At 44.0% G+C, this 27957-nt stretch overlaps 2 protein-coding genes across 4 annotated transcripts in view; one reads left to right on the plus strand and one right to left on the minus strand.

The window, feature by feature from the left end:
- The window catches only part of COL4A1 (collagen type IV alpha 1 chain), a 183476-nt gene extending 171949 nt beyond the window's left edge, over positions 1–11527 (minus strand). The window contains exon 1 of one of the 3 annotated variants that reach the window (XM_081855451.1): positions 11379–11527. In XM_081855451.1, coding sequence (XP_081711577.1) covers positions 11379–11489 — 111 coding nt within the window. In that variant the 5' untranslated portion in view covers positions 11490–11527. The remainder of the gene's footprint in view (positions 1–11378) is intronic. The other 2 variants (XM_081855453.1, XM_081855452.1) reach the window with 2 other exon arrangements.
- Positions 11528–11615: 88 nt separating this feature from the next.
- Positions 11616–27957, plus strand: part of COL4A2 (collagen type IV alpha 2 chain) — a 215906-nt gene continuing 199564 nt past the window's right edge. The window contains exons 1-3 of the mRNA XM_081855449.1: positions 11616–11766; positions 11933–12021; positions 12109–12169. Coding sequence (XP_081711575.1) covers positions 11978–12021; positions 12109–12169 — 105 coding nt within the window. The 5' untranslated portion in view covers positions 11616–11766; positions 11933–11977. The remainder of the gene's footprint in view (positions 11767–11932; positions 12022–12108; positions 12170–27957) is intronic.

Raw genomic sequence — 27957 nt, forward strand, 5'->3', positions numbered from 1 at the left:
TTTGGACTTGAAAGGAGCATGAAACAAGATTTGGAGTACCTCATAGGCTTTATCTTTAAGCATGGAGGACTGTCTGGAAAAAATATGGATCCTGTTGGGCCGGAGCCTCTCCGAGATTTGGGGTCTAACATCAAGGACTATCAAAAAGGCCGGCAGAGAGGAACTGAAAGAGATTTAAGAGCCTCGGACGTGAGATCTCCAGGCTAAACAGTACATTAGACTGATGAACATTTGTTGGGGACTGAAACCGGGAAAAGGGTGGGTGGAGTCTGGGAATCCAAAGGGTACATAACTATAACTTGCTTTGTTTTTATTTTGTTTTGCTATCTGTACGGAATTTGGGAAAGCCGTGGAAGGGAAATTTTGGTCGACTTTAGGAAAAATGTTTAAAAATGAGCAATGATGTACAAGTATTGAGGTTTAAGTTTGGATATAAGGATTTGTTGAATTAATAATTTAAATTGGAATACAGGAAGGGGAGGTGTGAGGAGGTCTGAGAAACAAGTTAAATGAAAATAAGTTATTGAAATTCTATGTGTTTTTTTTAATTGTTTTTTAAGTTTTGGATTTTTGTATTTCTGTTATTTTTTGTCTAATTTTTGTTTTTCGTGTGGTTTTCGAAAATGCTAATAAACATTTATTTAAAAAAATAAAATAAAATACATACAAAAACAACAACCAGCTATTGACTCTTTAAGGGGATGGGAAAGAATCTGTGGGAAATCAAGGAAACTCTGTATCAAATTACCATACTAGTCTCACACAACTAGGCACTTCAATCACTGGGCCATACTTCATCTGTAATATTTAGACCAGGGTCAAGGAATTCCCCAGCTTCCGGGAAGGTTTTATTATCCCATAGCTTTAAGTAGTTGTGATTCTACAGCTGCATATTTGCTTGATTTTCTGGATAAATCTCATGAGATAGCAGCACATGGAATTTTATATTAGAGATGCCTAATTTACTAAAATAGTACATCCTGTAGCCCAATGCAGTTTGCACACACAGAAAGCAGGCAGGAAACTTCTGGGATGTTGACTCAGATCTATTTTATGTAGAGTTCATTTGTAGAAGAAGAGTTTGGATTTGATATCCCGCCTTTCACTCCCTTTAAGGAGTCTCAAAGCGGCTAACATTCTCCTTTCCCTTCCTCCCCCACAACAAACACTCTATGAGGTGAGTGGGGCTGAGAGACTTAAAAGAAGTGTGACTAGCCCAAGGTCACCCAGCAGCTGCATGTGGAGGAGCGGAGACGCGAACCCGGTTCCCCAGATTACGAGACTACCGCTCTTAACCACTACACCACATGCTTAGATGGAGTGCATTCCTTTGTTGCATACCTAAAAATAAGGGTCAAGAAGTTGCCATAAGCAGCAAATACAATAGAGGAATATTAACAGCTAGCTAAATACCCATCAGTAGGGACGCAGGTGGCGCTGTGGGTTAAAGCCTCAGCGCCTAGGACTTGCCGATCGAAAGGTCGGCGGTTCGAATCCCTGCGGCAGGGTGCGCTCCCGCTGCTCGGTCCCAGCGCCTGCCAACCTAGCAGTTCGAAAGCACCTCCGGGTGCAAGTAGATAAATAGGGACCGCTTACCAGCGGGAAGGTAAACGGCGTTTCCATGTGCAGCTCTGGCTCGCCAGAGCAGCGATGTCACGCTGGCCACGTGACCCGGAAGTGTCTTCGGACAGCGCTGGCCCCTGGCCTCTTAAGTGAGATGGGCGCACAACCCCAGAGTCTGTCAAGACTGGCCCGTACGGGCAGGGGTACCTTTACCTTTACCTTTAAATACCCATCAGGTTGTGGGATGTACATGGGAAAATGGTAAAGAGATTGAAGAGTCCTTGCATAATAAACAGTTAGCTTTGTGTCTACTTGCCAAAAGCTCTTTGTGCTTCCAGAAAATATCTGTGCTGCTTGTTGCTCATCTGTGTATAAAGACAATAATTCTTGACCTTTGTTTTCAGGTTTGTTAAACATGGGCTTTTTAAAGTACAACTTGGACTAAACGACTAAACAACAACAACAGGAAATCCACAATTATGGTTTCCTGCCATTTTCTGTAAACAGCCTAAAGGTAGCATTCCTTTTGGTGCAACTTTAAGGGGCCAATGGTGTCCTGGGCCAGAGGGAGAAATGAGTGGAACAACAAATGTAAATGTTACCTTTGTACAGTAGACTACTTTCCACAAACCCTTCTGTTCTCCACTGAGACAAGAAGAGTTCAAGGACACATCCTAGTCTGGCAAAAGTACTTAGGGAACAAAGCAGAACTAGTATAGGATGTGCCTGGGGAGGGTTCTGAGGAAGAGGCCCAAAGAGGTTCTCCGCTCTTGCTTTAATTCAAAGTCAGTTCTTAAAGCTAAAAAAAGGGATACAAGCAATATTACCATGTTTAGTGTTATGTACTGAAGTTCTCACCCTGGGCCAGCAGGGGGATACTGTAGATAGTTATGCAAATGAAGGATCGAAAAGTGACGTTCAGTGATTGGATAGTTTGTATGCAAATGAAGGATCAAAAAGTGACGATCAGTAATTGGATAGTTTTAGAAAATGGCAACAGTTACATTGTTCTGGAGCTCTATATAAGCAGGCTGACTGAGCCCCTCAGCTTACCGTATTTTTCGCCCTATAGGACGCACTTTCCCCCCCTCCAAAAATGAAGGGGAAATGTGTGTGTGTCCTATGGGGCGAATGCAGACTTTCGCTGAAGTCTGGAGAGCGAGAGGGGTCGGTGTGCACTGACCCCTCTCGCCCTCCAGGCTTCAGGAAGCTATCCGCAAGTCTTGCAAGCCCGGCAGGAGATCCCGCGGGCTCGCAAGGCTTGCGGGCAGCAGCCTGCAGCCAAAAACTCGGGGGACAGTGGGGAGGCGCAGCGCCGCCACCCCGCTATACCTCGACCTGGTCTGGAGGCTGGCGGGGGGGAGAAGCAAGCTTGCTTCTCCCCCCCCCGCCAGCCCCACAAGCTCGTGGGATAGTGGGGAGGCGGAGAGCCGCCACCCCACTATTCCCCGACCTGATCTGGAGGCTGGCGGGGGGGGGGGAGAAGCAAGCTTGCTTCTCCCCCCCCCCCGCCAGCCCCACAAGCTCAGGGGACAGCGGGGCAAGCCGCTGCCCCACAGAGGCTAGAGAGGCTGTCCCTGAAGGCAGAAGAGGGAGACGGAGCGCTCCGTCTCCCTCTTCTAGCTTGGGGATGGCTGTGCAAACCTGGGGGGGGGGGAAATAAAAAAAAATTCATTGTTTTCTCCTCCAAAAAACTAGGTGCGTCCTATAGGGTGAAAAATACGGTAGTTCTGTTCTGACATCTGAATAAAGAAGAGCTGTTTGAAGAATCGCTGTGTCGTCTGCTATGTTCGCCCACAACTTAACATTTAGATTTTCCCCCCTTCTTCCCATAAGGTTTCAAGGGTATTTTTTGCTTGCATCAAAAAATTAGATTGCTGCATTGCAGGGGATTGGACTAGATGACCCTTGGGTCTCTTCCAACTCTATGATTCTCTGATCAGGAGTCTATTGCCCATCTATTGTAATAACACAAAAACATTCAGATCCTGACCCATGCTTTTATACAAAAATCCTCCTTCCCCCTACTTCGCAGTAACACATTGCTTTCCACCGGGGCTTTTCTTTTAGCCAGAACTCACCTGAACTGAGTTCCAGGACCTCTCAGGCGGGTACCATTGCCATCATAAGAGAACAAGGTGTTCATGGTGAGTTCCAGCACCTCTTTTTCTAGAAAAATAGCACTGCTTCCCACAATAAAAGTAAATAACACTTGGCTTGTAAATCAATACCAAAACACGCAATATTAGAAGCCACTGCGGCGGTGGGGGGGGGGGGTAAATTGACCACAGATAGGGCAACCCAAGTTTTAAGACTTTCAGACTCTTCAGTTAACCCTGTTGAAATGTATGGCAGCTGTTCTGGTGCTATTCCATTTATTTATTTAACTGTGCTTTATGGAAATGAATGCACTGCTGGATTGTGCCCATAAATTCAGAGAATCTCACTTTTAGAAAAACAACAAGAAAAAGGCAGATGAGGTAACAAGCATTTCCTTTGGTAGGGTTTTGGTCGTGGCATCCTATCAAAAAGCAGGAGAGATTAGTTTATTTTAAAGTTCTCTGAGTTTAGTCCTTATAAGAATCAGCATTCTCAAAGTATGAAGATGTCAATCTTCTTATTAGGATATAGAGTTCTTGTGAATTATTCCATTTACCGGGCTGAAGTAGCAAGCCACAGCAAGCAGAGAGAGTCAAGGAAAAAGAGGGCTGTTCCCCTTCCTCTGGTAGTGGCAGGAAGCAGGAAGGAGAAGGAGAAGACGTCCCTCCCCCCTTCCTGCCAGTCACAGTTTGCCACTGCCATCAGCCCTAGCCCAGTAAGTGAGACGGGAGGGAAGGAGGGTTGGGAGAGTTCATCTCTCATTTGGAATTAATTGAATAAGAATTGAGGCCGGGGAAGGGGGATAGTGGTCCTATCTTATCTGAAACAAGAATCCTTAGTTCTCACACAAAGCGTTCTCTCTCATATACACATCATGGGCGTAGCCAAAGGGTAGCGGGGGAAAGGGCAGCTGCCCCCAAGATCAAATAAATCCATAAAAATACTTAACTGAGGTTCTCCCCCCACCAACATAAATCCTGGTTACGCCATGATACACATTTTTGAAAATATTTCCCCCTTATTTTGCAAATGGTGAGCAGACTTTATATCCAGCCTTGGTTAAAAATTAGGCAAGCCAGACAGTTACTCTGGGGGGGTCTATGGATTACCATTAGGGTTGCCATATTTCAAAAAGTAAAGGCCACCAGGACACCCCAAAAGTTGTTGAGCTTTTTTAAAAAAGACCCCGATATTGTTGCGCCAAAATGCAGTTTTTCAATTGACTTGCCTAAGAGCTAAAACAAAGTGCCACCTTTCAGAAATTCTCCCCAGATGTCAATTCCACCTTTGAAATCCCAGTAATGTTCATTCAGTCTTCTCTGCTCTAACTGATCTGCTCCTCAACTACTGTCCCATATAACTGGCCTCAACAAAGATTTTTCTCTCAAACTTAAGAAGAAGCACAGAGATGGTGAACCTATTTTAAAAGGTGGTTTATGAATAATGTAATTGATGTGAAGACAATGAAACACTTAGTTAAAGGTCTTGACTTTGGTGGGTACTTTTCTATCTGCTAGAAAACATCTTACACAATAAATTGAGGTTTTGGAGGTAAAAGAATGCAAAAGAGACAAAAGAAAGAAAAGGGTTAATGTGCAGGGGGAAAGCAATAACAAACATATATGGGCCAATTACTCCTTCACACAGATAGTCACATTTTGAACTGAGATAACTCACAATTAACAAGCACATTTATTGCCAGATTAGTTTTGCTACATTGTTAAAATTTTAAAACTACTGTGAGATCATTTATTTATGTCTCTTCGGGCATCTCTTCCCTTAGGCAGGAAACGGAAACGTAAGTCAGGATGGAGGTCTGGTCCAGTATGCCATACCTATGATCCACCCATTCCTGTGGCCTGCTTTCAGTCTGGGTGGGAACTGTCTGCAGGAAACATTCCAAGAACAGAGAATTGCCCAAACAGGCCTATAGACACTGCCTCAGTTTGCTAGGACAGTATTCAGAGGACATTGATGAATCCCCTTGAAGTGATACAGATCTGTACAATTAAAATCCCAAAGGAGGTTTTAAGTGACTCAGAGTCTTAAGTACCTTGGAGATGCATTCCAGGAAGCAGTTTGAATTGGGGTGAAAAGAGCAGTGGCTTAGTCCAGAGAAAGGAAACTGTACAGCAGAGGCCTAAAGACATAAAATAACAAACTCTGGAGAAGGGAAAAGATACTTAAACAACACATGCCTAGGACTCCCCTGCCAACTATTGTAGAAACTTGCTATTCAAAAACATACATGGAATGGAAGGCCAGACAGCTGCTCCACACATATAGAGGAACTGGGTTGAAGCCTGTAACTCTGGAAACTCTCTTCTACTCTGAAATGGTTTAGGGGTGAACTAGGTTTCAGATGAAGCACAAGTCATAAGGCTTACCAGGCATATTCAAAGTAAGGCTCAGCAAGGCACACATGCCAAATCAGCACGAATGCTGCGCTGCCGATCCTTGACTAAAATAACCAACCAAATCCCATCTCCAAAATAAAATAAAATGCAACACCTGGGTGAGAAGAGTGATTCCAGTGTGGCGTGAGTGGGAGGGGAACTGAAGTGTGTTAATTGGAAGCTAGACCCAGGATTTAGGAAAAAATATTATGATGAGCTAAAGGGACGCGGGTGGCGCTGTGGGTTAGACCACAGAGCCTAGGACTTGCCGATCACTTGCGGTTCAAATCCCTGTGACGGGGTGAGCTCCCTGTTGCTCAGTCCCTGCTCCTGCCAACCTAGCAGTTCAAAAGCACATCGAAGTGCAAGTAGATAAATAGGTACCGCTCTGGTGGGAAGGTAAACGGCGTTTCCATGCGCTGCTCTGGTTCATCAGAAGCGGCTTAGTCATGCTGGCCACATGACCCGGAAGCTGTACGCTGGCTCCCTCGGTCAATAAAGCGAGATGAGCGCCGCAACCCCAGAGTCGGCCACGACTGGACCTAATGGGGTCCCTTTACCTTTACCTATTACGATGAGCCAATGGGAACGGCTGTGGAAAAGAGATATCAAATTTACGGGATGCTATAATTTAAGAGAGAATGTAATGAAAATGCAATACAGATGGTACCCGACCCCGGCCAGACTGGCAAAAATGTACAAATACTGTAGTGATGTCTGTTGGAGATGCAACAATGGGGCAGGAACCTTTCTACATATGTGGTGGGAGGGCAAAGGGATAGTAGGATTCTGGGAAAATATCTATAACGAACTGAAAAAGATGTTTAGATTTTCATTTGGGGGAAAAAACCAGAATCCTTTCTCCTAGGTCAAAGGTAATAAAAAGAACGGTCAGACCAATATTTATGTATGCAAATACGGTGGCAAGGTTATTGATTGCCAAAAATTGGAAAACCAGCAGCGCCCCAACTAAAACAGACTGGTTATCTAAAATGATGGAATACTTCCATATTGCCAAACTAACAGGGAGGATAAGAGGAGATATGGTACAAAAAGTGAATAAGGAGTGGGCTACACCAAAATTTATGTGGAAAAAGTAGAATTTCTGACAGATATTGAGTGAATCCAGAAAATGATTAGTGAAAAGAAAGTTAATATAGAAGTTGAGATTAAAGAAATAATTAAATGCATTTAAGCTAGTTGGAAAAATAAAGTAGCGTAACAAGAACGGCTGGAAGTCAAGTCACTTGCTGGGTGTCTGTGTGGGATAGGTGTGTAGGTATGTTGGTATGTATAGTATAGGTAGGTATTATATAGAGTAATGTAGGTATGTTTTATGTTATGAAAATAAGGTAGTGTGTTGTGTACGTGTATTGTGTAAATGTATATGTACGTGTTTTATGTGTTAATAAAATAAAATAAAAAAGGAAGCTAGACCTGTCCATCAAGGGCTAGAGTCTCACAAAATGCTCCAGTCAGAGTGCTTGCAGAGAGGAACAGCATACACAAATAGTTTATCTCTGTTTCTTCTTCATTTGTTTAACATGATGCTGTTTTGTTTGATTATAACTCCAAATGTATTATTTTTAATTCATCCTTTTTAAAAACCCAGAGTCCAGTTTTGAAGGGGGAAACCTGCTTCCTCTTAATGTGTGAGACTGTGTTCCTATATTTTTCTGTGTGTCTAAATATCACACAGTTAATTTATCATAGTTCTTTGGGAGCACTACCCAATTTTAAGCATCAGAGTCTGTTTGACTTGAAACCTACTCCAGTTGATTTAAATTGCCTACATTCACCACTCCTTTTGAAATCCTAACTGTATTTTTACAATATACTGTAGTATCATATATTGATACAGTTCTTTTGCAGTGTATGGGATCTCAGGGGAAGGGATGACACGTCATACTCCTTCTGGGGTAGTTTGTCCACCTTTGGTCCCCACCTTGCACTCAGTTCTCACCTGCTGTCCTGGACTAGCTGGATGAAAAGGAATGGTGGGAGGCTCCCAAGGGAACCCCCAGAGGAGGCAGGCTCAGAGCTAGGGGCTTGGTGGTGGGACACTGAGGAGCAGTCAAAGGGAGAAGAAAGGGAAGAGGTGTCAGATGCTGAAGGGGCAACAGGATTTAGTGAGCAGGAAAAACCTGTGATAGGGAGAAGCTCAGACTCCCCCTCCTGCTGTGTCCAGCTTCCCTCCCCTCTCCCCACCCGTTCTCCCAGTACACGCAGAGAAATGAAGAGGGCGGAATACAGATTAGTTGTGTACAGACACAGTTTGAGACTGCTTGGGAAACATCCTGGAGAGGGGGAGCTTTAACGAGGGGAGGAAGGTGGGGACCTTCAGTCCCGGCAACTTCTCCATAGGGGAAAGACCTGCTGGAGAGGGTTGCTGAGGCCACATGGCCAAGCTGTATTTTTGTTTCCCTGAACAGAGTTAATTTCACTGGCACAGGTGAATTGCTGCCATTATTGCTGACCTGCACTTGACTCCTATCCCGACACCTCCAGCTCCTAGAAGCTGTTAGCCTATGACAGCGGCCACACCCCAGAAAACAGCTTGGGCTGGTTGGCTAAACCAGGTAGGGATAGCCAATGGGTCCCAAACCCTCAGTGAGTTAGGAACTTCCCCGGCATGCAAAGACAGGCTTAGATGGATTGAGTGGACAAGACCAATAGTGGGTTAAACCGTCAAGCAATAGAATGCTTTGTTCAATTTCAGACAGAAAAAGTGGAGGGACAATTGGTGCCATGTAGCCAATCCCAACACTCTTTTTCAATTGGTGTTGATTATATGCGATTTCACATAAGTGTGCTGTGCCATGGAACATAATCCCTCCACAAAACAGTTGCTGCTTGTAATGCAAAGCACAGGCTCTAGCTAATGAAGTTTGAGGTTATATGTAATAATGAATACTTAGCAGAGGTGGGTGAGAACTAGAGGAAATGCTCACATAGCAAGTTCAGGTGGATGTAGCTTGAAGCATTGAAAAGACTCCTTGCATACTGCAGTTTATTGTTCTGTGGGCTGGAAACTAGGAAAGCAATTTTCCTCAGAAGTTTGGCCTCTCTAATTCATAAGCCTACATTACTGAGCATGATGATATTTTTAAACCATTAAGGATCTGTTGTATTTCTACTATTTTACATTTTTCAGTAATCCTTGGTAATCCCAGAGAGACACAGACACTTTTTGTTCATATTTATACATCACCTTTCAGGTGTTTGGGTTTCTTTAACTATACAAGGGTAGCTTACATAATTATGATAAAACACATTTAGAATAAGGCCCAATGTTAAACACAGCAAGCAACAGCAGTGATAAAATCCAGCAGAAGCAATAAAACAATGGCAGCTGCACAAGAGCAGCACATCACATTTCGATGCCTGAGGCAAAACATCAAAGGTGCTGCCCGGCTGCTGCTACCACCTCCTTTACCTGGGTTGTGTGGCAGTGCCTGCAAAGCAGCACTGACAGCAGTGAGATCTTGCGGCGCTCACGTGAGATCTCACGTGGTTTCCCCACCAGCAGGGGTGCTTGGGGTTCTGCCACCAAAGGTGGCTGCCTCAGCCTGCCTGATGTGCACATCTGCCTTACAGCCTCAGCAAAATGCTGACAAATTAAAAAATCTGCTTGTGCCAGAAGGACATCAAATTCTGCACTAGGCACACCCTCCCCACGAGGGGACTACACCTCAAGGTACCACCGCCAAGAAAGCCCTTTGTCCTGTCACCACCCACCTAATTTCAGTGGCTAGGGGACCTCAGAGAGGAAGGCCTTGTATGCCAAACATTAAGTTCAGGAAGCCTCGTGCTGCCCCTGGATCTTACCTGATGAGATCCCTTGCCAGGTTGCAGCCTAGGTGGATCAAAACAGCAGCACTACCACATTAAACGTGTATGAAAAGGTTTGAGAAAGAGTCCCCCAATTCATGTGTGGGTTCAAGGTGGCTGAAGATTGCTGCTGTAATAGGAGGAATCAATGTCTGAGATGGTTTAAAAGTGAAGCACTTTGATTTGTGCCCGAAAGCAGAACAGAAGCTGAAGTACTTGTTTAAGTGGGGAGTTATGTCCTCAGTGGCCAGCTCCAGTAGGAGCCAGCTGTTGTATTTTACAGCAACTTAAGTTTCAAAAACAGCCCCAGCCATACACTACTCTGGCTTTCCCTGTCAAGAATGGGTGCTACAGAAGCCTCTTAGGCCTCAAATGACAGCGCTCAATGAGGGTCTCCAAATCCAAGACTTGGGGGAAAGGCCACCCCCAAAGCAGTTTGCCTGCCACTTTCCTAGTTCGAAAACCCACCAACAGAGCCTCCAAGTCTGGTTCTTGTCTCCAGTGCCATCTTTAGCATATGCGCCGCCGGGGTGCAAAGATCTGCCCAGCGCCCCCAAATTTAGTTTAGCGAAGCTTCAGTCGTGTCAAAGGTGCCGCTGACCCCGCTGCCGCATAGCAGCTCAATACAATACGTAACATGATATTTCGATGTAAGAGTTAATTTTGCGTGCACGGCGCCGTTGAGAATGGCTAGCGCCGTTTTTGAGTCTGACAAGCGCTGCCATTGTGAATGATAAGCTTGCGCATCTTTGGTAAATGAGCACACAAAGTCGAAAGTCCTTGAGTGAAAGAGTAGGTATACATTTCAGTAATACCTAGGTATATACATGTACTATGTTTTTCTAGCTTGATCAAAATTATTTATTATTTCATAACAGGTAGATAGTTAAGAGCTTAGGTGGCTTCAGCGGCGGATGCCTGGCGCCCCCCAGAATTCAGTGCCTGGGTGCCCTGCACCCCTTGCACCCCTGGGTAAAGACGGCCCTGCTTGTCTCCAATCCATTACTGATCCAGACGTCTCCAAAACTGGAGCTGACAGTGAAGTGACTTCAAAGTTGTTCCACCAGTGCCCCTCGAAGAGGGTCTTTGTGCCACAGGCGCACACAACTGCGTCTGGACCACTCGTGGTGGCAATGGGGGAAATGCAGCCAAGTGGGATTCTACAGGGAACCAGATTCACACAAGTAGGACCGATCATTTGGAAACATTTGGACCACCTCAGCAACCCCGGAAAGCTTTTCCTTATCCTATCCACATCCACATATCGCAAAAGTCTAGCTAGAGAGAAAAGGCACGAAATCGAGACGCTCTGCATGTTCTCCAGCAGGCGGGTCTCCCGGCGGCGCGCAAAGGCGCCCAGGGCCGGCCAGCCGCGCCGCCCGAGACCGTCCCGGGTCAGCCGCCGCCTCGAAGGGGCGAGAGGGCTCCCCGGGCGGAGCGCCTGCTCCGCAGCGAGCGCGGCGGGGCCGCACACAACCTACTACTCACCGCCGCCGCCGCCGCTTCGGCCGCCCAGCGCCGCTCGAGGAGGAGCAGCGGCAGCAGCAGCAGCGCAGCCAGCAGGAGCGCGAGCGGCGGATTCCGCGCGGGGCGGCCCATCCTCGTCCTCCTCTCGCTGCCGAGCCTGACGCTCGCACGTGCGCCGCGGCCCCGATCCTGCGTCCGCCTCCGGCGCCTGCCGAGGAGGAAAGGCGAGCTCGCCGCCCGCCGCCGCTTGTGCGCTGCCCAGGCCCCGCCCCGCCGCCCCGCCCCGCCCCGCCCCGGGGGCCGCGGGGGGGGGGCGCCAGCCGCTGGCCGAGGGCCGCTCCCGCCGCACTCCGGACCGCGGCCGGCCGAGAAGCGCGCAGCTCCGGGCGCGCGAGGAGAGCGAGGGCAGGTGAGTCCCTGCCCCGAGCGGCGCCAAGCGCGGGGCTCCCTCTCGTGCAGAAGCCGCTGCCGCCCGGGAGGGCTCGGGGGAGCGGGGAGGGAGCGGGGGTCTCTCCCGGCCGGCCCTGCCCCGCGCGGCGGCCCGTTGCCCTTCTCACACGCGTCTCGCTCCTCAGTCTGCCTCGCAGGGCGCCTTCCCGTGCGCGGATCCAGAGACCAGGATGAGGCGCCCCCCGCCGCTGCGCGTCGCCCGCCCCACTGGCCGGTAAGTGGCGCCTTCCCTGGGGAGACGGGCCGCTTTTCAGGCTCTCGGCAGCGCTGTAACGATGGCAATTTTGTCTTTTTTGTGCAGGGTTTCACAAATCACGCTCTTTCTGGGATTGGTGCTGCTGCTTAGTGGTAAGGTGCAAGCTGTAAGTAAAACTTATTGGAAGTGCGTTTCATTTCTATCCCCGCGAGTAACTTCTTTAGAATTAAGCTATTGCCAAAACACTGTCATTGCCCTAGTTTTTGAGGAAAGTGTTTTAATTTGTTTTATAAATGGGAATGTTCAGTACGCTTTCTGCTATAGAAGAGTTTGGGATATATTTTTATTTATTTCTGTTCAAAAATGCATGCCTACATCATTTGATTTGTATGCCTCCTTTCCATTGTTAAAACCATGCTCAAAACCCTATTTTTAGGCTTGTACACATGATGTGACTTAAGGAAACGAAAAAGTGACTTGTGTGATTTGCTTCCTAAATGTATTTAAGATGGTTGGATTAGCATCTTTTCGCTATGTGTGCATATTTGTGCCCTGCATTTAGAGTTTATGCAGAGATTTCTAGGCATACCTGTAGTTATAAAAGTTAATTAAGAGATCTTCCCATTGGCTAAACACACTCATCAGTGGAGGTGCCATTCACACTTGAGCTTAGCCAAAAGCCCTTTCTCTTTACACCTGGAGTTTCAATCACACCCCTTGGACTTTGGATCAATTCACATGATTGTTTAGTGGAAGATGCAAAGGGGACTATCTGTGGAGCTGTATTTGTCATTGGGAACCCTGATACCAGAGAGTTCCCAATTACAGGGCAGAATCGATGCCCATACAACCTTTCCTGTCTTCTGCTGAACACATGGCAGAGGGGGTATGCACAACCCTGCTCCCCCTTTCTGAGTTGCATGCATGGGGTTTCCTAGGATCAAAGCCCCATTTTAGTAGCGCTAGATAAGAAGTAACTGGGGGTGAGGGCAAGACATGAAGATGACCATCTAGGGCTTCTGTCCCTTAAAATTCGGGTGGTGAAGCTTTTCTCAGCATTGCAGCTGTGTGATTATTTGGTTACCAGTATCATCCTCAGGGCTTTTTTTCAGCTGAAACTCACCAGAACTCACTTCCAGCACCTCTCAGGTGAGTTCCGGCATCTCTCAGGTGGGCACCATTGCCAGTCTAAGAGAAAGAGTTAATGGTGAGTTCTGGCACCTCTTTTTCTAGAAAAATAGCGCTGATCATACTAGTATTCGTATCAGCTTGATTCCTGTTTGAACCTGGTGTTTTTTACTGGCATTAAAAGTGATGTTTCTCTTTGTTTCCCTTCCCATTTAGCACTGAAAGTTTGGCTAAACTAAATATTTTGAGCTGCTCTTGTACAAATATAAATATGTTTATAAATGAACTCTTTCTGAATTCTTCATAGTGCTATCTATTTACTTACCATGACTATTTTTTTATTTTGTTCACTGCTCCTGCCCCATGAAATGGGCCCCCAGCATGGAGCCAATATAGGCATGCTGCTAAAGGAGCCCACATGCTGCTTCAGTACATGGGGCTGTGTACTGTTGCCCAAAGACAGGGTCAGCCCAAGATATTTGGGCACAAATTGGGCCATGCCCTACCAGGGAGGAAGGGGTGAGTGGAGATCTCCACCAGGAAGTAAAGGGGGGGAATAAAGACCTATACTGGGAACAAGGGGGTGAGTGGAGATCAACATTAGGAACAAGATTTACCCAAAGGTTGAAGTGGGAATCTAAGGCTGTTCGTGGGGGGGGGGGGCGGGGCGGGGGCGGGGAAGGAAGGGGCCCACTCTGAATCAGCTTGGCAGGGGCAGAGTCCAGGAAACTTCAGAAGGCAGCCCCCACCATTTCCTCCCTGGGGGTGGGGGGAGACCAGCGGTGCCTCCTATTTGCCAAGAGGCTGCTGTAGAGGTGGCATGGCGGGGACTGCCAAGGTGATGGCAAATCTGGCCTCCAAGGACTGTGTAGATCTCCTGTCCCTGTGGATCCTGCCACCAGAGGCAGCTGCCTCACCTTGCCTCATGTCTGCTCATGTCACTGGATGAAATGAAGTGGAGCCCTGTATGCTAAGAGGGGCAGAGCGGGATTCCAATGCAGGAAAGCATACAAAAGTGGTTTTTCATCTTGCAAGGAATACTTGAGTAGTAACCTGGTAGCCTGTGAACTTCTTGCTACCTCAGTGCCTTCTAACTTATGGCAAATTCTTTTTGTTTGTTTGTTTATTCAAGAAAAACAAAATACAAAATCCATATACATGAAAATAAAAAACAACAATTTACACCCGTGTGGCTTCCCTCCACCACAACTCAACATCTTTTATGTTATAAATACTTTAACATTGAGTCTTGTAATAATCAATATATATCCATCATTAATTTTACCTTCGTTTGAAACATCTTTATATACTTATTCTATGCATATCAATATGTTATTCTTAGAACAGTGTTTTTTCATATAGTCCTCAAAACATTGCCATTCCTTCCTTAAATTCTGGTTAGATTGATTTCTTATAGCTGCCGTTAATTTAACCATTCTTATGAATTCACATACTTATCGGGAATAATGACTCCTTTCCAGTTTCTAGCAAGTGGCTGTGGAGTATAAAAATAGCCTTTTCTTATCCTGTGGGATGTCCTTTCCTATAATGCCCAATAGAAACGCCTCAGATTTCTTTTCTATAGAGGTTTTGAACATCTTTTTTAATTCATCATGAATACACCCCCAGAAACTTTTAACTTTCTCACAGCCCCACCATACATGAAACATTGCCCCCTCTGCTTTATTACATTTCCAACATAGATTGGATCTTAGTTTATAAATCTTGGCTAGTTTGGAGGGTGTCATATACCACCTATATAACATTTCATCAAATTTTCCTTGATGGTGTAACGCGTTAAATCTGATGTCTGACCTCCACTGTCTTTCCCACTGTTCCATCTATACTGTGTAGCTGATGTCCTGGGCCCATTTTACCATAACATCTTGTACTTGCTCATCTTTCAGGTTCCATTCCAGTAATAGGTTATAAATTTTGGGTAATAATTTCTTATTGTTTTTTAATAATACAATTTGTAATTTAGATTCTTCTTTTCCAAAACCTATTTTTTTATCCAAATTAAATTCATTATGTAGCCAGTGGTATTGGAGCCAATTGGTGAGGTAATGCCTTGTCTCCTCAAATGATTTTAATTTCAGATGCCCTTGCTCTTCTTTTAGTAATTGGCTGTAAGTTGCCCAATTACTTTCCATATTTATAATGCCTCTAATGGGAATAGCCACCATGGCGTCTGAGGTTCTAATAGTGGTTGATATCTGGTCCACACCTTGTAAAGGGCATTCCTAACTATATGGTTAGTAAACCCACTGTGGACTTTGACCTTATATTATAACCTTATATTATGGCATGCCACCCATATCTGTTGTAGCTTTCCAAGTCAAGTAGATCTGTTTTCTCAAATAAAATCCAGTCCTTTATCCAAGTTAGGCACGCTGCCTCATAATACGTTCTTAAATTTGGTAGGGCAAAGCCCCCTCTCCGTATAAGAAATTATACGTCAATATTTTATGTTTTATGCGCAGTTTCTTATTCAGCCAGATAAACCTTGTCAGGTCTTTTCTCCACCTATCGAAACATTCCATTTTGCCTATGATCGGGATCATTTGAAAAAGGAAAAGCTTTTTGGGACGCACTATCATACATTCCGCTCCTAATCTCTTGTTTATTAATACTCTCCTATGTTTTTTAGCTATGTGCATTTCCCGGAGGCAGATAACATCCCAATTCTTTTTTAAAATGTGTGTAGTTTTATTTCTTTTTGTTTTATTATTTAAACCATTGATATTCCATGAGATAATATTCAAATTCATCAAACTTTATTGGTCACTATTTTTAGAATCGATTCAGAATAAGTATCAAAAGAAAGGAATACAGTTTTATTTACTAAATTATGTCTTATTATATTTCTCAGTACTGACTCTTTTACTCTCTCCTTGGGCTTTCCACCTCCTCTTCTCTCTCCTGTGTAGTATCTCCTCCCAGTTCTCTCTTGTATTTTCTCCAGAATTTCCCAACTTCTTCTGCATTTCTGAGGGTCTTCTATCTTTGTAAGTGAAGGATATTCCCTCCGGGTACTCCCATTTATATCTTATTTCTTTAGTCTTTAATGCATCTGTCAGTGTCTTATAGTTTTGTCTTTTTCTCAGGATCCTTTTTGGGATTTCTTTAAAGATTGTAATGTTCCTGTTGTCTAGCCTCAGTTTTCTTTTCTGCAATATCTTGTGCTTCAACAATCTTGAATTGAAAAACACCAGACAGTCTCCCGGTCCTTTACTTGACTTTGTTCTATCAGTCTTGATTCTAAAGATCTTATCTATGTCCATTATCAGTTCTTCCTCTTGGACACCAAGCTAGTTAGCAAATTCCTTTGTTAGTTTTGATTTGATATCTTCATTCTCTATATCTGGGATTCCTCGAAAGCAAAGAATAAGCTCCCTTTGATGCATTTCCAGAATAGCAATTTGGTCTAATGTCTCCTCATTAATTCTCTTTAGTTCCAATATTTCATCGTTTATTGTGTCTTGTCCTTTTTTCAGTTCCTTGTTCTCTGTTTGTGTTTTCTTAGTAGTTTCCTTTGAAAGTTCCTCTTGTTTACTGATTCTAGATTTTAAGTCTTTCACTGTCTTCTCTATTTCCATGTATTTCAGCTGCCCAACATGTCCATTATTAATTTAAAATTCTGCTCGATCTCGTTGCCCATAGAGTCAAGTTTGTCATTTATTGATTTATTCATTCTGATAATCAAATCTTTAAAATCCACATTTGAATCTAACTCCACTACTGATTGGCGTCTTGGGGCTCTGACAGCGGCAGCTAGCATGGACTGTAATTCCATGGTATGCATTAGATTGGCTTCCCTATACACTCACAAAAATAAACTTTGACCCAGTCTCAATAATTTCCTTTAGCGGTTCTTTTGCACTTAGAGAGCCCCCATATCTAAATTTATTATACTTAGAGAGATCTGGGAGTAGGTTATTCAGTTACCCCTTCAACATTTGTTACTTAAAATATAAAATACTATGATGCTATAGTCACTTATTCAGTACCTTAATTACTAAAACCCCACAATACAATAATCAATTAATTATAAGCTTGCTGTTTGAATTAATTTATATTTTCTATTGCCCATCTGGTTATCTTATATCAAATCTTGTTAGCCTTAGGGTTCTGGATATTAATTGATTCAATTAGCCAATACCTTTAAAACATAACCCCTTGTTCTGTTCAATCCATAAAACAGTCACATCAACCATTTAAATAAATCAGCATAATTCATTACCAAACCTTAACAGTGATAATATGGGGAGGGCTTGTCCTTATAGAGTCTAGTCGCTTGGGACTTGCATATCCACCAGGATTATCAGTATGGACTTGCATATCCACCAGGATTATCAGAATGTAATTTCTTTTCTTTTTCTTTTTTTAAAGATATTTATTAAGATTTTATATAGTAAAACAAACATACAACAAGAGAAAAAGAGAAAATACATCACAAAGAAACAGAAAAAGACAATAAGAACATAAACAAAAAAAATCCAATTTTTAACTTAATATCTATATAACCCTCTTTCTTGACTTCCTCGCATCTCCCTTTTTTGTGTTCCCCTTTACACAATCGAGTTCAGCAAATTCTAACCCTCTTTCAAACCTCATTTAAAATTATATATTTCAACCTATTATATCTCCAATTTTTCTTCTCTTTTCAAAATCAATTTTTACCTATTCTTTATAACTTAATTCCTTGTGCCAATTTGTTTAAGTTCGACATAATATTACTCTGGTCTTTTCCCCCTTTTCTTTTTAATTTTTTTTTTGCATACTCCTTTTAACTATATCACTGATGCCATATTCTCTTTAAATCCAACATCATTTTAACATTCAAACATTTTACAATGTTTCTGCAAATAGTCTTTGAACTTTTTCCAATCCTCTTCCATCGACTCTTCTCCCAGGTCTCGGATTCTGCCAGTCATTTCTGCCAACTCCATGTAGTCTATCACTTGCATCTGCCATTCTTCCAGGGTGGGCAAATCTTGTGTCTTCCAATACTTTGCGATGAGTATTCTTGCTGCAGTCGTTGCGTACATAAAGAATGTTCTGTCCTTCTTTGGCACCAATTGGCCGACAATGCCCAAGAGGAAGGCCTCTGGTTTCTTACAGAATGTAATTTCTTTTCCACCACTAGGTGTCCCTGTACAGTCTATAACAACCTAGTGATGTCTTGCTTTGCGCTTAAAGAAAGTTAACGTTGATTTGTCAGTGGCACTTCCTCTTACCAAGTTCCATTTGGCTACTCACAAGAAGGGAGGGAGGGATCACTCAGCTTCTATCTGTCGCCATGTTCTTCTCCCACCCACAACTGGCTTCTTCGCTAACCCTTCTTTGTTTTTCTTTTTTCTTTATCCCCTGAGCTGCTGCTTACAGCCTTTCCCTTTCTCCTCTTTCTCTTCACTGTTAACTTTCAACTCTCTCACAGCCCTTGGATTAACTTTCCTTAGTCTCAGCGTCACCTCAGCAAACCCTTCCTCTCCTCGTCATCTGTTCTCCGTCTGCAGTGCGTTCCCTCGCCTTCCTGCCTCTTCCGTCTTCCTTCAGCCCCGAATTGAGCAATCTCTCCAGTGTTCTCCCTCTTATGAGACTACAATCTTTAACGCTCCAATTCTGCTCCTAAAAGCCTTGCTTCTCCCTCCTTTCTGTCTCTGGCAAGGCTTGCCTTTCAACACCCAAAAGTAGCAGGAGGAGGACCCAGCTGAACTCCCCGCTTCTGCTCCCCAACTCTCAGTCACTGTCAGTGAACCTTGGTCAGTTTTTAATTTAATATAAAAAGATTTGGTCACTTGGTATGCTTTCTAGTCCTTGTATGGATCATTTGATGTAAAGATTCGTAAACACAAAAGTCGAGTTGGAGCTGACCTCCTTTCCCCTGCTTTCCTTTTCTATTGTTTCACATATAGAAAGGCGTCTGTTCTCGTTAATATTTTTCCGTTTTGTTTTCTGATGTAAGAATCACCTGAGAACAGGGTTCTAATGGCTAGTTTTCAATTCAGAGAGTTTGGTGCTACTCACTCGGGTCTTGTGGCATCTCATGGCCGACATAGCCCCATTTATTTTAGCGCTGAGACTCTCCTGTCTTCCTCCCCTTCTGTGCTAGAAGTATGGGAAGCCCCTTCATGCACTGCTTGGTGCTTTCTTAAGTTTGAGATTTCCTCTCAATCTTTTCCCAGGGGAGTTTGCATCACCCCCGCTCTCCCCAGTCCCATTTTGCTGTGATTGGGTGTGCTCGAGCAAGTCAGAGCACCTTCCCTCAACCCGTTGATGAGCGCGCCTCACCGGAAGCCCTTATGGTAAATTCTATACGAAGCCAACTCAGCTTCACCAGGCCTATCCCAATTCCTCTGCCAGCCCTTCCCTGTCCGTGGGATAAAAGGTTCTTCTCTCACTTCTACTTTCAAAAGCGATAGAAGAAAGCCTTGACACTGATAGTATCTGCTTCTGCCAGAATGAGGGGAGTAAACTGCAGTTCCAACCATCCTTGTACATCTGCACGTTCTGCTGAGGCATGCTGAGAGTTATAGTTTTCCCTACCCAAGGCAGAAGCAGATGCTGTCAGCATCAAGATACTTAAAACTTGCACAGGGAATCCTTATTTCCGGCATGGCTTCAGCTTCCTATATCCCCACTCAGTTACCACTGATCAGTTTCTGCCTTTCAAATTTCTACTAACTAGAATTGGATGAGCCCAGAAGCTGAGCCACATTTCTTTGTGAGGACCTCTTGATTCAAACAGCTGCAAGAGAGGCTGGGAGAAGCTGGACTGGGCTATACATTTAAAGTAACCTTTGTGGTGTTATATGTCAGGGATGTGTATACCTGTGAAGAGATCCAATATTTAGAACCTCAAAGCCAAAGTGAGAGCATTTGGGTCAAAATTAAGGGAGAGAAGAATAACAGGGACCTCATTGTGGGAGTTTACTATAGATCCCCAAGCCAAACGGAGGACATAGATGATGCCTTCCTGGAACAGATGGCCAAGCATGCAAAAGGAAGGGAGATAGTAGTAATGGGGGACTTCAATTACCCGGATATTTGTTGGATGTCAAACTCAGCCAAGAGCATAAGGTCAAACAGATTCCTCACTGGCGTTGCAGACAACTTCGTTGTCCAGAAAGTGGGAGAAGCAACAAGAGGAACAGCCATTTTAGATCTGGTCCTAACCAATGTTGATGACCTGGTTAGTGGGGTAGAAGTGGAAGGATCATTAGGCGCGAGTGATCATGCTCTTCTGAAGTTTACTATACAGCGGAAAGGAGCAGCCAAGCATACTAGGACTCAATTTCTTGACTTTAAGAAAGCCGACTTCATAAAACTTAGGGAAGTCCTGGGTGAGATCCCATGGACAGTAATACTAAAAGGAAAGGGAGTTCATGATGGCTGGGAGTTTGTTAAGAGGGAGATAGTAAAAGCACAACTTCAGGCAATACCAATGAGACGGAAACATGGAAGTTGCCTAAAGAAGCCAGGGTGGCTATCTAAAGAACTTTTAACTGAGTTAGGATTAAAAAAGGATGTGTACAAAAAATGGAAAAGGGGGGAAACCACCAAAGAGGAATTCAAACAAATAGCCAGCACGTGTAGACACAAAGTCAGAAAAGCTAAAGCACAGAATGAACTCAGGCTTGCTAGAGAAGTTAAAAGCAACAAAAAAGGCTTTTATGGGTATGTTCGTAGCAAAAGGAAGAACAAAGAAACAGTGGGGTCACTCAGAGGAGAAGATGGTGAAATGCAAACAGGGGACACAGAAAGGGCTGAACTCCTCAATGCCTTCTTTGCCTCAGTCTTCTCCGATAAAGAAAACAATGCCCGACCTGAAGAATTTGGAGCAAATGATTCAGCAGAGGAAACACAGCCCAGAATAACTAAGGAGATAGTACAAGAATACTTGGCTAGTTTAGATGTATTCAAGTCTCCAGGGCCAGATGAACTGCATCCAAGAGTATTAAAAGAACTGGCAGATGTGATCTCAGAACCACTGGCACTCATCTTTGAGAACTCCTGGAAAACAGGCGAAGTCCCGGCAGACTGGAGGAGGGCAAATGTTGTCCCTATTTTCAAAAAGGGGGAAAGAGAGGACCCAAATAATTACCGCCCTGTCAGTCTGACATCAATACCAGGGAAGATTCTGGAGCAGATCATTAAGCAAACAATCTGTGAGCACCAATAGTCAGCATGGATTTCTGAAAAATAAGTCATGTCAGACTAACCTGATCTCGTTTTTTGACAGAATTACAAGCCTGGTAGATGAAGGGAACGCAGTGGATGTAGCCTACCTTGATCTCAGCAAGGCATTTGACAAGGTGCCCCATGATATTCTTGTAAAGAAGCTGGTAAAATGCAGTCTTGACTATGCTACCACTCAGTGGATTTGTAACTGGCTGACTGACCAAACCCAAAGGGTGCTCATCAATGGTTCCTCTTCATCCTGGAGAAGAGTGACTAGTGGGGTGCCACAGGGTTCTGTCTTGGGCCCAGTCTTATTCAACATCTTTATCAACGACTTGGATGATGGACTCAAGGGCATCCTGATCCAATTTGCAGATGACACCAAACTGGGAGGGGTGGCTAACATCCCAGAGGACAGGATCACACTTCAAAACGACCTTGACAGATTAGAGAACTGGGCCAAAACAAACAAGATGAATTTTAACAGGGAGAAATGTAAAGTATTGCACTTGGGCAAAAAAAATGAGAGGCACAAATACAAGATGGGTGACACCTGGCTTGAGAGCAGTACATGTGAAAAGGATCTAGGAGTCTTGGTTGACCACAAACTTGACATGAGCCAACAGTGTGACGCGGCAGCTAAAAAAGCCAATGCAATTCTGGGCTGCATCAATAGGAGTATAGCATCTAGATCAAGGGAAGTAATAGTGCCACTGTATTCTGCTCTGGTCAGACCTCACCTGGAGTACTGTGTCCAGTTCTGGGCACCACAGTTCAAGAAGGACACTGACAAACTGGAACGTGTCCAGAGGAGGGCAACCAAAATGGTCAAAGGCCTGGAAACGATGCCTTATGAGGAACGGCTAATGGAGCTGGGCATGTTTAGCCTGGAGAAGAGGAGGTTAAGGGGTGATATGATAGCCATGTTCAAATATATAAAAGGATGTCACATAGAGGAGGGAGAAAGGTTGTTTTCTGCTGCTCCAGAGAAGCGGACACGGAGCAATGGTTCCAAACTACAAGAAAGAAGATTCCACCTAAACATTAGGAAGAACGTCCTGACAGTAAGAGCTGTTCGACAGTGGAATTTGCTGCCAAGGAGTGTGGTGGAGTCTCCTTCTTTGGAGGTCTTTAAGCAGAGGCTTGACAACCTTATGTCAGGAGTGCTCTGATGGTGTTTCCTGCTTGGCAGGGGGTTGGACTCGATGGCTCTTGTCGTGTATTCCAACTCTACGATTCTATGAAAAGAATACCACTGCACTGATGTCCAGTTATCCTTTCCCTCATCATGTCTTGGCTTTACCTTGGCCAACCACTTGCATGCTTTATAAAAATCTATCTCATCCAGGACCTCATGTAGACAGTTGCCAGACAGAGGCATCTGGGGAGCCTACAAGCAGGTCTGGAAGGCAATGTTGTTGTTTCTTCCCAACAATTGACAGTGAGTGATTCTGAAGGTTTATTTAGCTATTGTGGTTGATAACCAAGGGGAAATGAAACCTATCGTCCACTAAATGTCTCATTAACCTTTGTTAAAGAAACCCATCTGAATTAGCTATTATCTTATGATAGCAGATCCCTTACTGTAACCCAGGAACTCCACCACTTTCGCGTGGAAATGACACTTCTCTAGCTTCACCCACACGCGATGCTCCTTGAGTCTGCTCAGGACTTGACACACATCCTTTACATGCTGTTCCTCGTTGTCTGAGTACACCAGCACGTCGTCCAAGAAGCAGACGCAGTTACGCTGTTATTAAGATGAATGTATTGCCGAGAATGCTGTTTTTGTTTCAATCATTGCAAATTATTGACAAGATGGACTGTTTCAAGAAGTGGCAAAGAGATATTTCTAGATTTGTCTGGCAGGGCAAATAGCCCAGAATAAAATTTAAGATACTCACTGATGCTAAAGACAGAGGGGGGTTTGCCCTGCCAGACCTCAAACTTTATTATGAATCAGCAGCTTTCTGCTGGTTGAAGGAATGGCTGCTTCTTGAGAATACAGACATTTTAGACTTAGAAGGTTATGATAATGCTTTTGGGTGGCATGCATATTTGTGGTACGGCAAGGTTAAAGTGCATAGGGCCTTTAAAAACCATATTGTCAGAAAAGCACTGTTTAATGTCTGGATAAAATATAAATACCTTTTGGAGAGTAAAACCCCAAGGTGGTTATCACCCATGGAAGCGAAAGCTCTGAAAAAACTCAATATGGAGGCCAAATGGCCAAAATATTGGGAAATTTTGGAACAAGAGGGTGACAAATTGAAATTGCAGAGTTATGAGAAAATCAAAGATAAGGTGCGAGACTCGTTGCATTATTTTCATTTTTTTTTATAATAATTTTTATTGGGTTTTCACATTTTTTAAAGACAAACACAGGTTACAAAACACAAACACACAAATTACAACAAAAACAAAACAGATATCATCACAACACCTTGTTTTCTTAACCTTATTCCCCGGACTCCCCCCCACCCCCTCTTCATACATCCCTATTCCCATGATTCGTTCAGCAAATTTTAGTTTCTTCTTCTTAACCTATAATTGATATTTTTAAATATATCTCTTCGTAATTAGCCCCATTTCTCTTATCCCCAGCTCTTATAAACATTTAAATTTTTCCCTAAGGTCGGCGTAGATTCCCTTCCCCCGATTTCCCGTTTTTTAAATATAGACCCTATTCACCCAACCCAAAATTTATCGTCGTTCTTACCCTTCTGCTTCCCCCTCCCCCCTTCCCAGGTTCTGGTCCCTTTTCAAATAAAAATCAACCGTAGTTTTTAGCCCGGATTCCTCACGTCCGAAGCCTTTAAGTCCCTTTCAGTTCCTCTCCGTCGATTCTGTTGGAAGTCTCTTATATCGGTCATCAAATCTCGAAACAATCCATTCTCCATCACTCCAATTTTTCTTCCCTCATGGATGCTTGATAGCAACTGCTGCCAAAAGTCAACCAGTCTTTCATGATCAAAAGGATAGCCCCAATCGTATTTCTTATATCCTTCGAGTTCCTGTGTTCCAGATACTTCAGGGGCCCCCTCCTTCATCCTTAACATCTTTTGCAGTGTTGTAATCCAGATAATCCAATAGTCTTTTCCCTTGCGTTCCACCATTATGGACTTTTTGTTGGTATATTTCAATTGTTCTTTCTCCTCTCCTTGCTCTCTTTCCTCCGATTCTTGGAATGTCTTTTCTGTTTCGGCTGCAGATTCCTTTCCTGTCAAATCCTTCATGCATTCAGCAGAGTTGCTTGTTCCTGAAGTCAAGGTCATTAATTGTTTGTTCATACTCAGACTCTGCTCTTGCAATATTCCCACAAGATAAAACATCCTGTTTATCTCTGCCTGTAGTTTTCCTTCTGCCGCCATTGTAGTAGCTTTGGAATCCCCCTAGAGGGATTCTGGTTACTTTGTAAACTTTTTCCAACAGTCCAAATCTTTTTTATTTCTTTCTATCAAGTCTCCAACCACTTTGTTTCAATTTAACTTTTAGTTCAGAGGGATATCAGTTAACAAGTTTTCAATCTGACCATTTAACAGTTCTTTTGACAGCTTATTCTTCTGCACCAGACTCAAACACGGGACTCTCCCTGGTCCCGGGGGGGGGGGGGATTTCACAAAAAAAATAAAATAAAAAAATTTCTCCTCACTCTCCAGCACAACACTTCCTTTGTTAAATCGTGGAAGAAGTTTCTTTCATAATGTATAAGTGTATCTTTTCCGCCTTAGTTCTCTGAGCTTTGCTTAAGAATTGTCTGTAATTGGGGGGGGGGTGCGGACTCCCTTTTAGCACACCCTCCGGTCGTCTCCAATTCAAAGGAAAAATTTCTTAAAGCCAAATTCCATTTACTCACGGGTTAATTCTTTCAGTCCAAATTTCCAGGGAGAAAGTCAGCGCTCTCCGGTCGTGGCTCGCGGCTCCGCTCCACCGAGGTGTCGATCGACTCTCAGCACCACACCACCCTCCGTACCCTTTTTCGAGGGTCAGGGGGGGTGCTTAAGGTGCCCACCGAGTCTTCCCGTCCGCAGGCTTCAGCGCCTGCGGTTTCTGAGGGTCCCCGCGTCGCCGGCGCGGCAAGACCCGTCCTCGGTGGAGCCGATTCCCTCCGCAGCTCGGAGGGAATCCGCCATTTCCAGATCGCGCTAACCCGGAAGTCTTGGTTGCATTATTTTCAAATAAGAGAGGCTTACAATTTGGATAAAAAAATTGGTTTCCAGGTGGAAAAATCAAAATTAGAAACAGAATTGTTAGAACCCAATGCTAAGATATTATCAAGAATGTATAATCTGCTGTTGAAATGGAACACCGAGGAAGAAACGGTAAAATCTGCTATGATAAAATGGGCACAAGATATAGGTCATAATATCATGTTTGCTGACTGGGAGCAGTTGTGGACCACTGGGATTAAATTTACGGCATGTAAATTCTCTAAGAGAGAATATTATGAAAATGATGTACAGGTGGTACATGACCCCAGTCAAGCTTGCAAAAATCTATCACTTGCCCGACAATAAATGTTGGAAATGTAAAGAAACTGAAGGTACATTCTTTCACCTTTGGTGGACGTGCCCAAGGATTAAGGCTTTCTGGGAGATGATCTATAATGAAATGAAAAAAGTATTTAAATACACTTTCCTGAAGAAACCAGAGGCCTTTCTCCTGGGCATAACCGGCCAATTGGTGTCAAAGAAGGATAGAACTTTTTTTATGTACGCCACAGTAGCAGCAAGAATACTCATCGCAAAGGATTGGAAGACACAAGATCTACCCACTCTGGAAGAATGGCAGATGCAAGCAATGGACTATATGGAAATGGCGGAGATGACTGGCAGAATCCGAGACCAGGGAGAAGAGTTGGTGGAAGAAGATTGGAAGAAATTTAAAATTTATTTACAGAAACACTGCAAAGTTTTTGAATGTTAATGACATTGAAATGAAATGAAGGGGTTCTAGTAATAAGGTACAAGAACATGTAAGAATGGATTGACATTAGATAAAAAATTGAAGTCATAATATGTGAGGAAAATAATTAAGGATAAATTAATAGGTTATGAATTTGCTGAACCAATCTTTAAATGGAATACAAAAAGGGAGGCGTGAGGAAGTCAGGAAAATAAGTTAATTAAAGACAAGAAACTAAAAAAGGGGGATTTTTGTTTTTTTGTTTTTTCTTTTTGTTCTATGTTAAATGTTTGCATCTCTGTATTTTTGTATTTTTGTGTTTTTGTATTTCTCTTGTGTTTTTTCTTTTATATATTGTTTTATAACTTTTTTACTGTTAAAATGCAATAAAATATTATTTTAAAAAAAACAAGAAGCAGACGCAGTTACGGTACAGCAACGGCCCTAGCACGTGATGCATGAAGGCTTGGAAACAGTGGCTTCCTGACTGCAAAGGATGAGAAGCTGCTGATTAACGACGTAGGCTCTCTGTACTTGTCTCTCTCCCCCCTCGGCTCTTCGGCAGCTTCCAATTCCCTGACATAATCGGATACCTTGTTGGGGAGTCTCCTAACGTTGAGTGTATGGTGTTGGGTTCAAGAAGGAACAGGGATCCTAGGGGACTTTCATATTCACATGAAAGCCATCTTTTTTTGGTACAGCTCAAAATTTCATGGTCTTTATCAAATTATATCTAGCCTTACACAGTAGGATTCTTGGTTTGTTCATCTGCTCACAACAGAGGAAGATAATGTGGAGTTTATATAACTTCTTTGTCATGGGGCAGATATTACCTGCTGGGTAATGGACTCAAGGACTCTGAAACTCTCCTGGGATTAAGGGCTATTTGGAATGGTCCATCTTTGAAGACTGATGGGCCATGATGGCTTTCTGACAATGGGGAGTTTTTCCTGTTCGCTTGGTTAATGGTCCTGTTGAGGGAGGCCTGATTAACTCTCAGATGGAGAAATGGCTGGACAGTGGATGTCATAGAATCATAGAATCATAGAGTTGGAAGAGACCACAAGGGCCATCGAGTCCATCCCCCTGCCAAGCAGGAAACACCATCAGAGCACTCCTGACATATGGTTGTCAAGCCTCTGCTTAAAGACCTCCAAAGAAGGAGACTCCACCACACTCCTTGGCAGCAAAAAATGTAATTGTTCCTAGGCACTGTCTCTTCTGATTAGAACCTGGTGATGCCCTGCCCTGCGGAAACGGGAGGTTTTGCCAACTGATGAAGTAACAACCCCAGCCACCCTCGCAGGTCTCTGCCCTGAGCCTCTGCAGTTCAGGAGAGGCTGAAGGGTTACCGGACCCAGGGGGAGACTCACCTGTAGGCACTGAGTCCTCAACCACCTCCGGAGCCAGAGTGGATTCACCTGGTGCCTGCTCCTGAGGATCCGGCACAGGTGCAGGCGCTTCAGAATCAAGGCCCTGCCCCAGTTCCCTGGAGGCGGGGACTCCTGTGCAGGCTGGGATTCCTCCGGTTCAGCCTCTGAATCGGATTCCCAGGCCATCACAGCCCTGAAGTGGAATGCATTCCAGGGGATTTGAAACTGCTGACTGAATACCAGAAACCAATGTAGGAACCATTGCTCTGACTCAATGTTTTCTTCTCCTTCCACTTTTCCTTCCCAAGCCTTCTTTCCACTAAGCTAAACTATCAGATTTTAGAGCTTGAAAAGGTGCCATGGC

This window comes from Podarcis erhardii (genome assembly GCF_964252035.2).
Source record: "Podarcis erhardii genome assembly, chromosome: 3".
Lineage (NCBI taxonomy): Eukaryota > Metazoa > Chordata > Lepidosauria > Squamata > Lacertidae > Podarcis > Podarcis erhardii.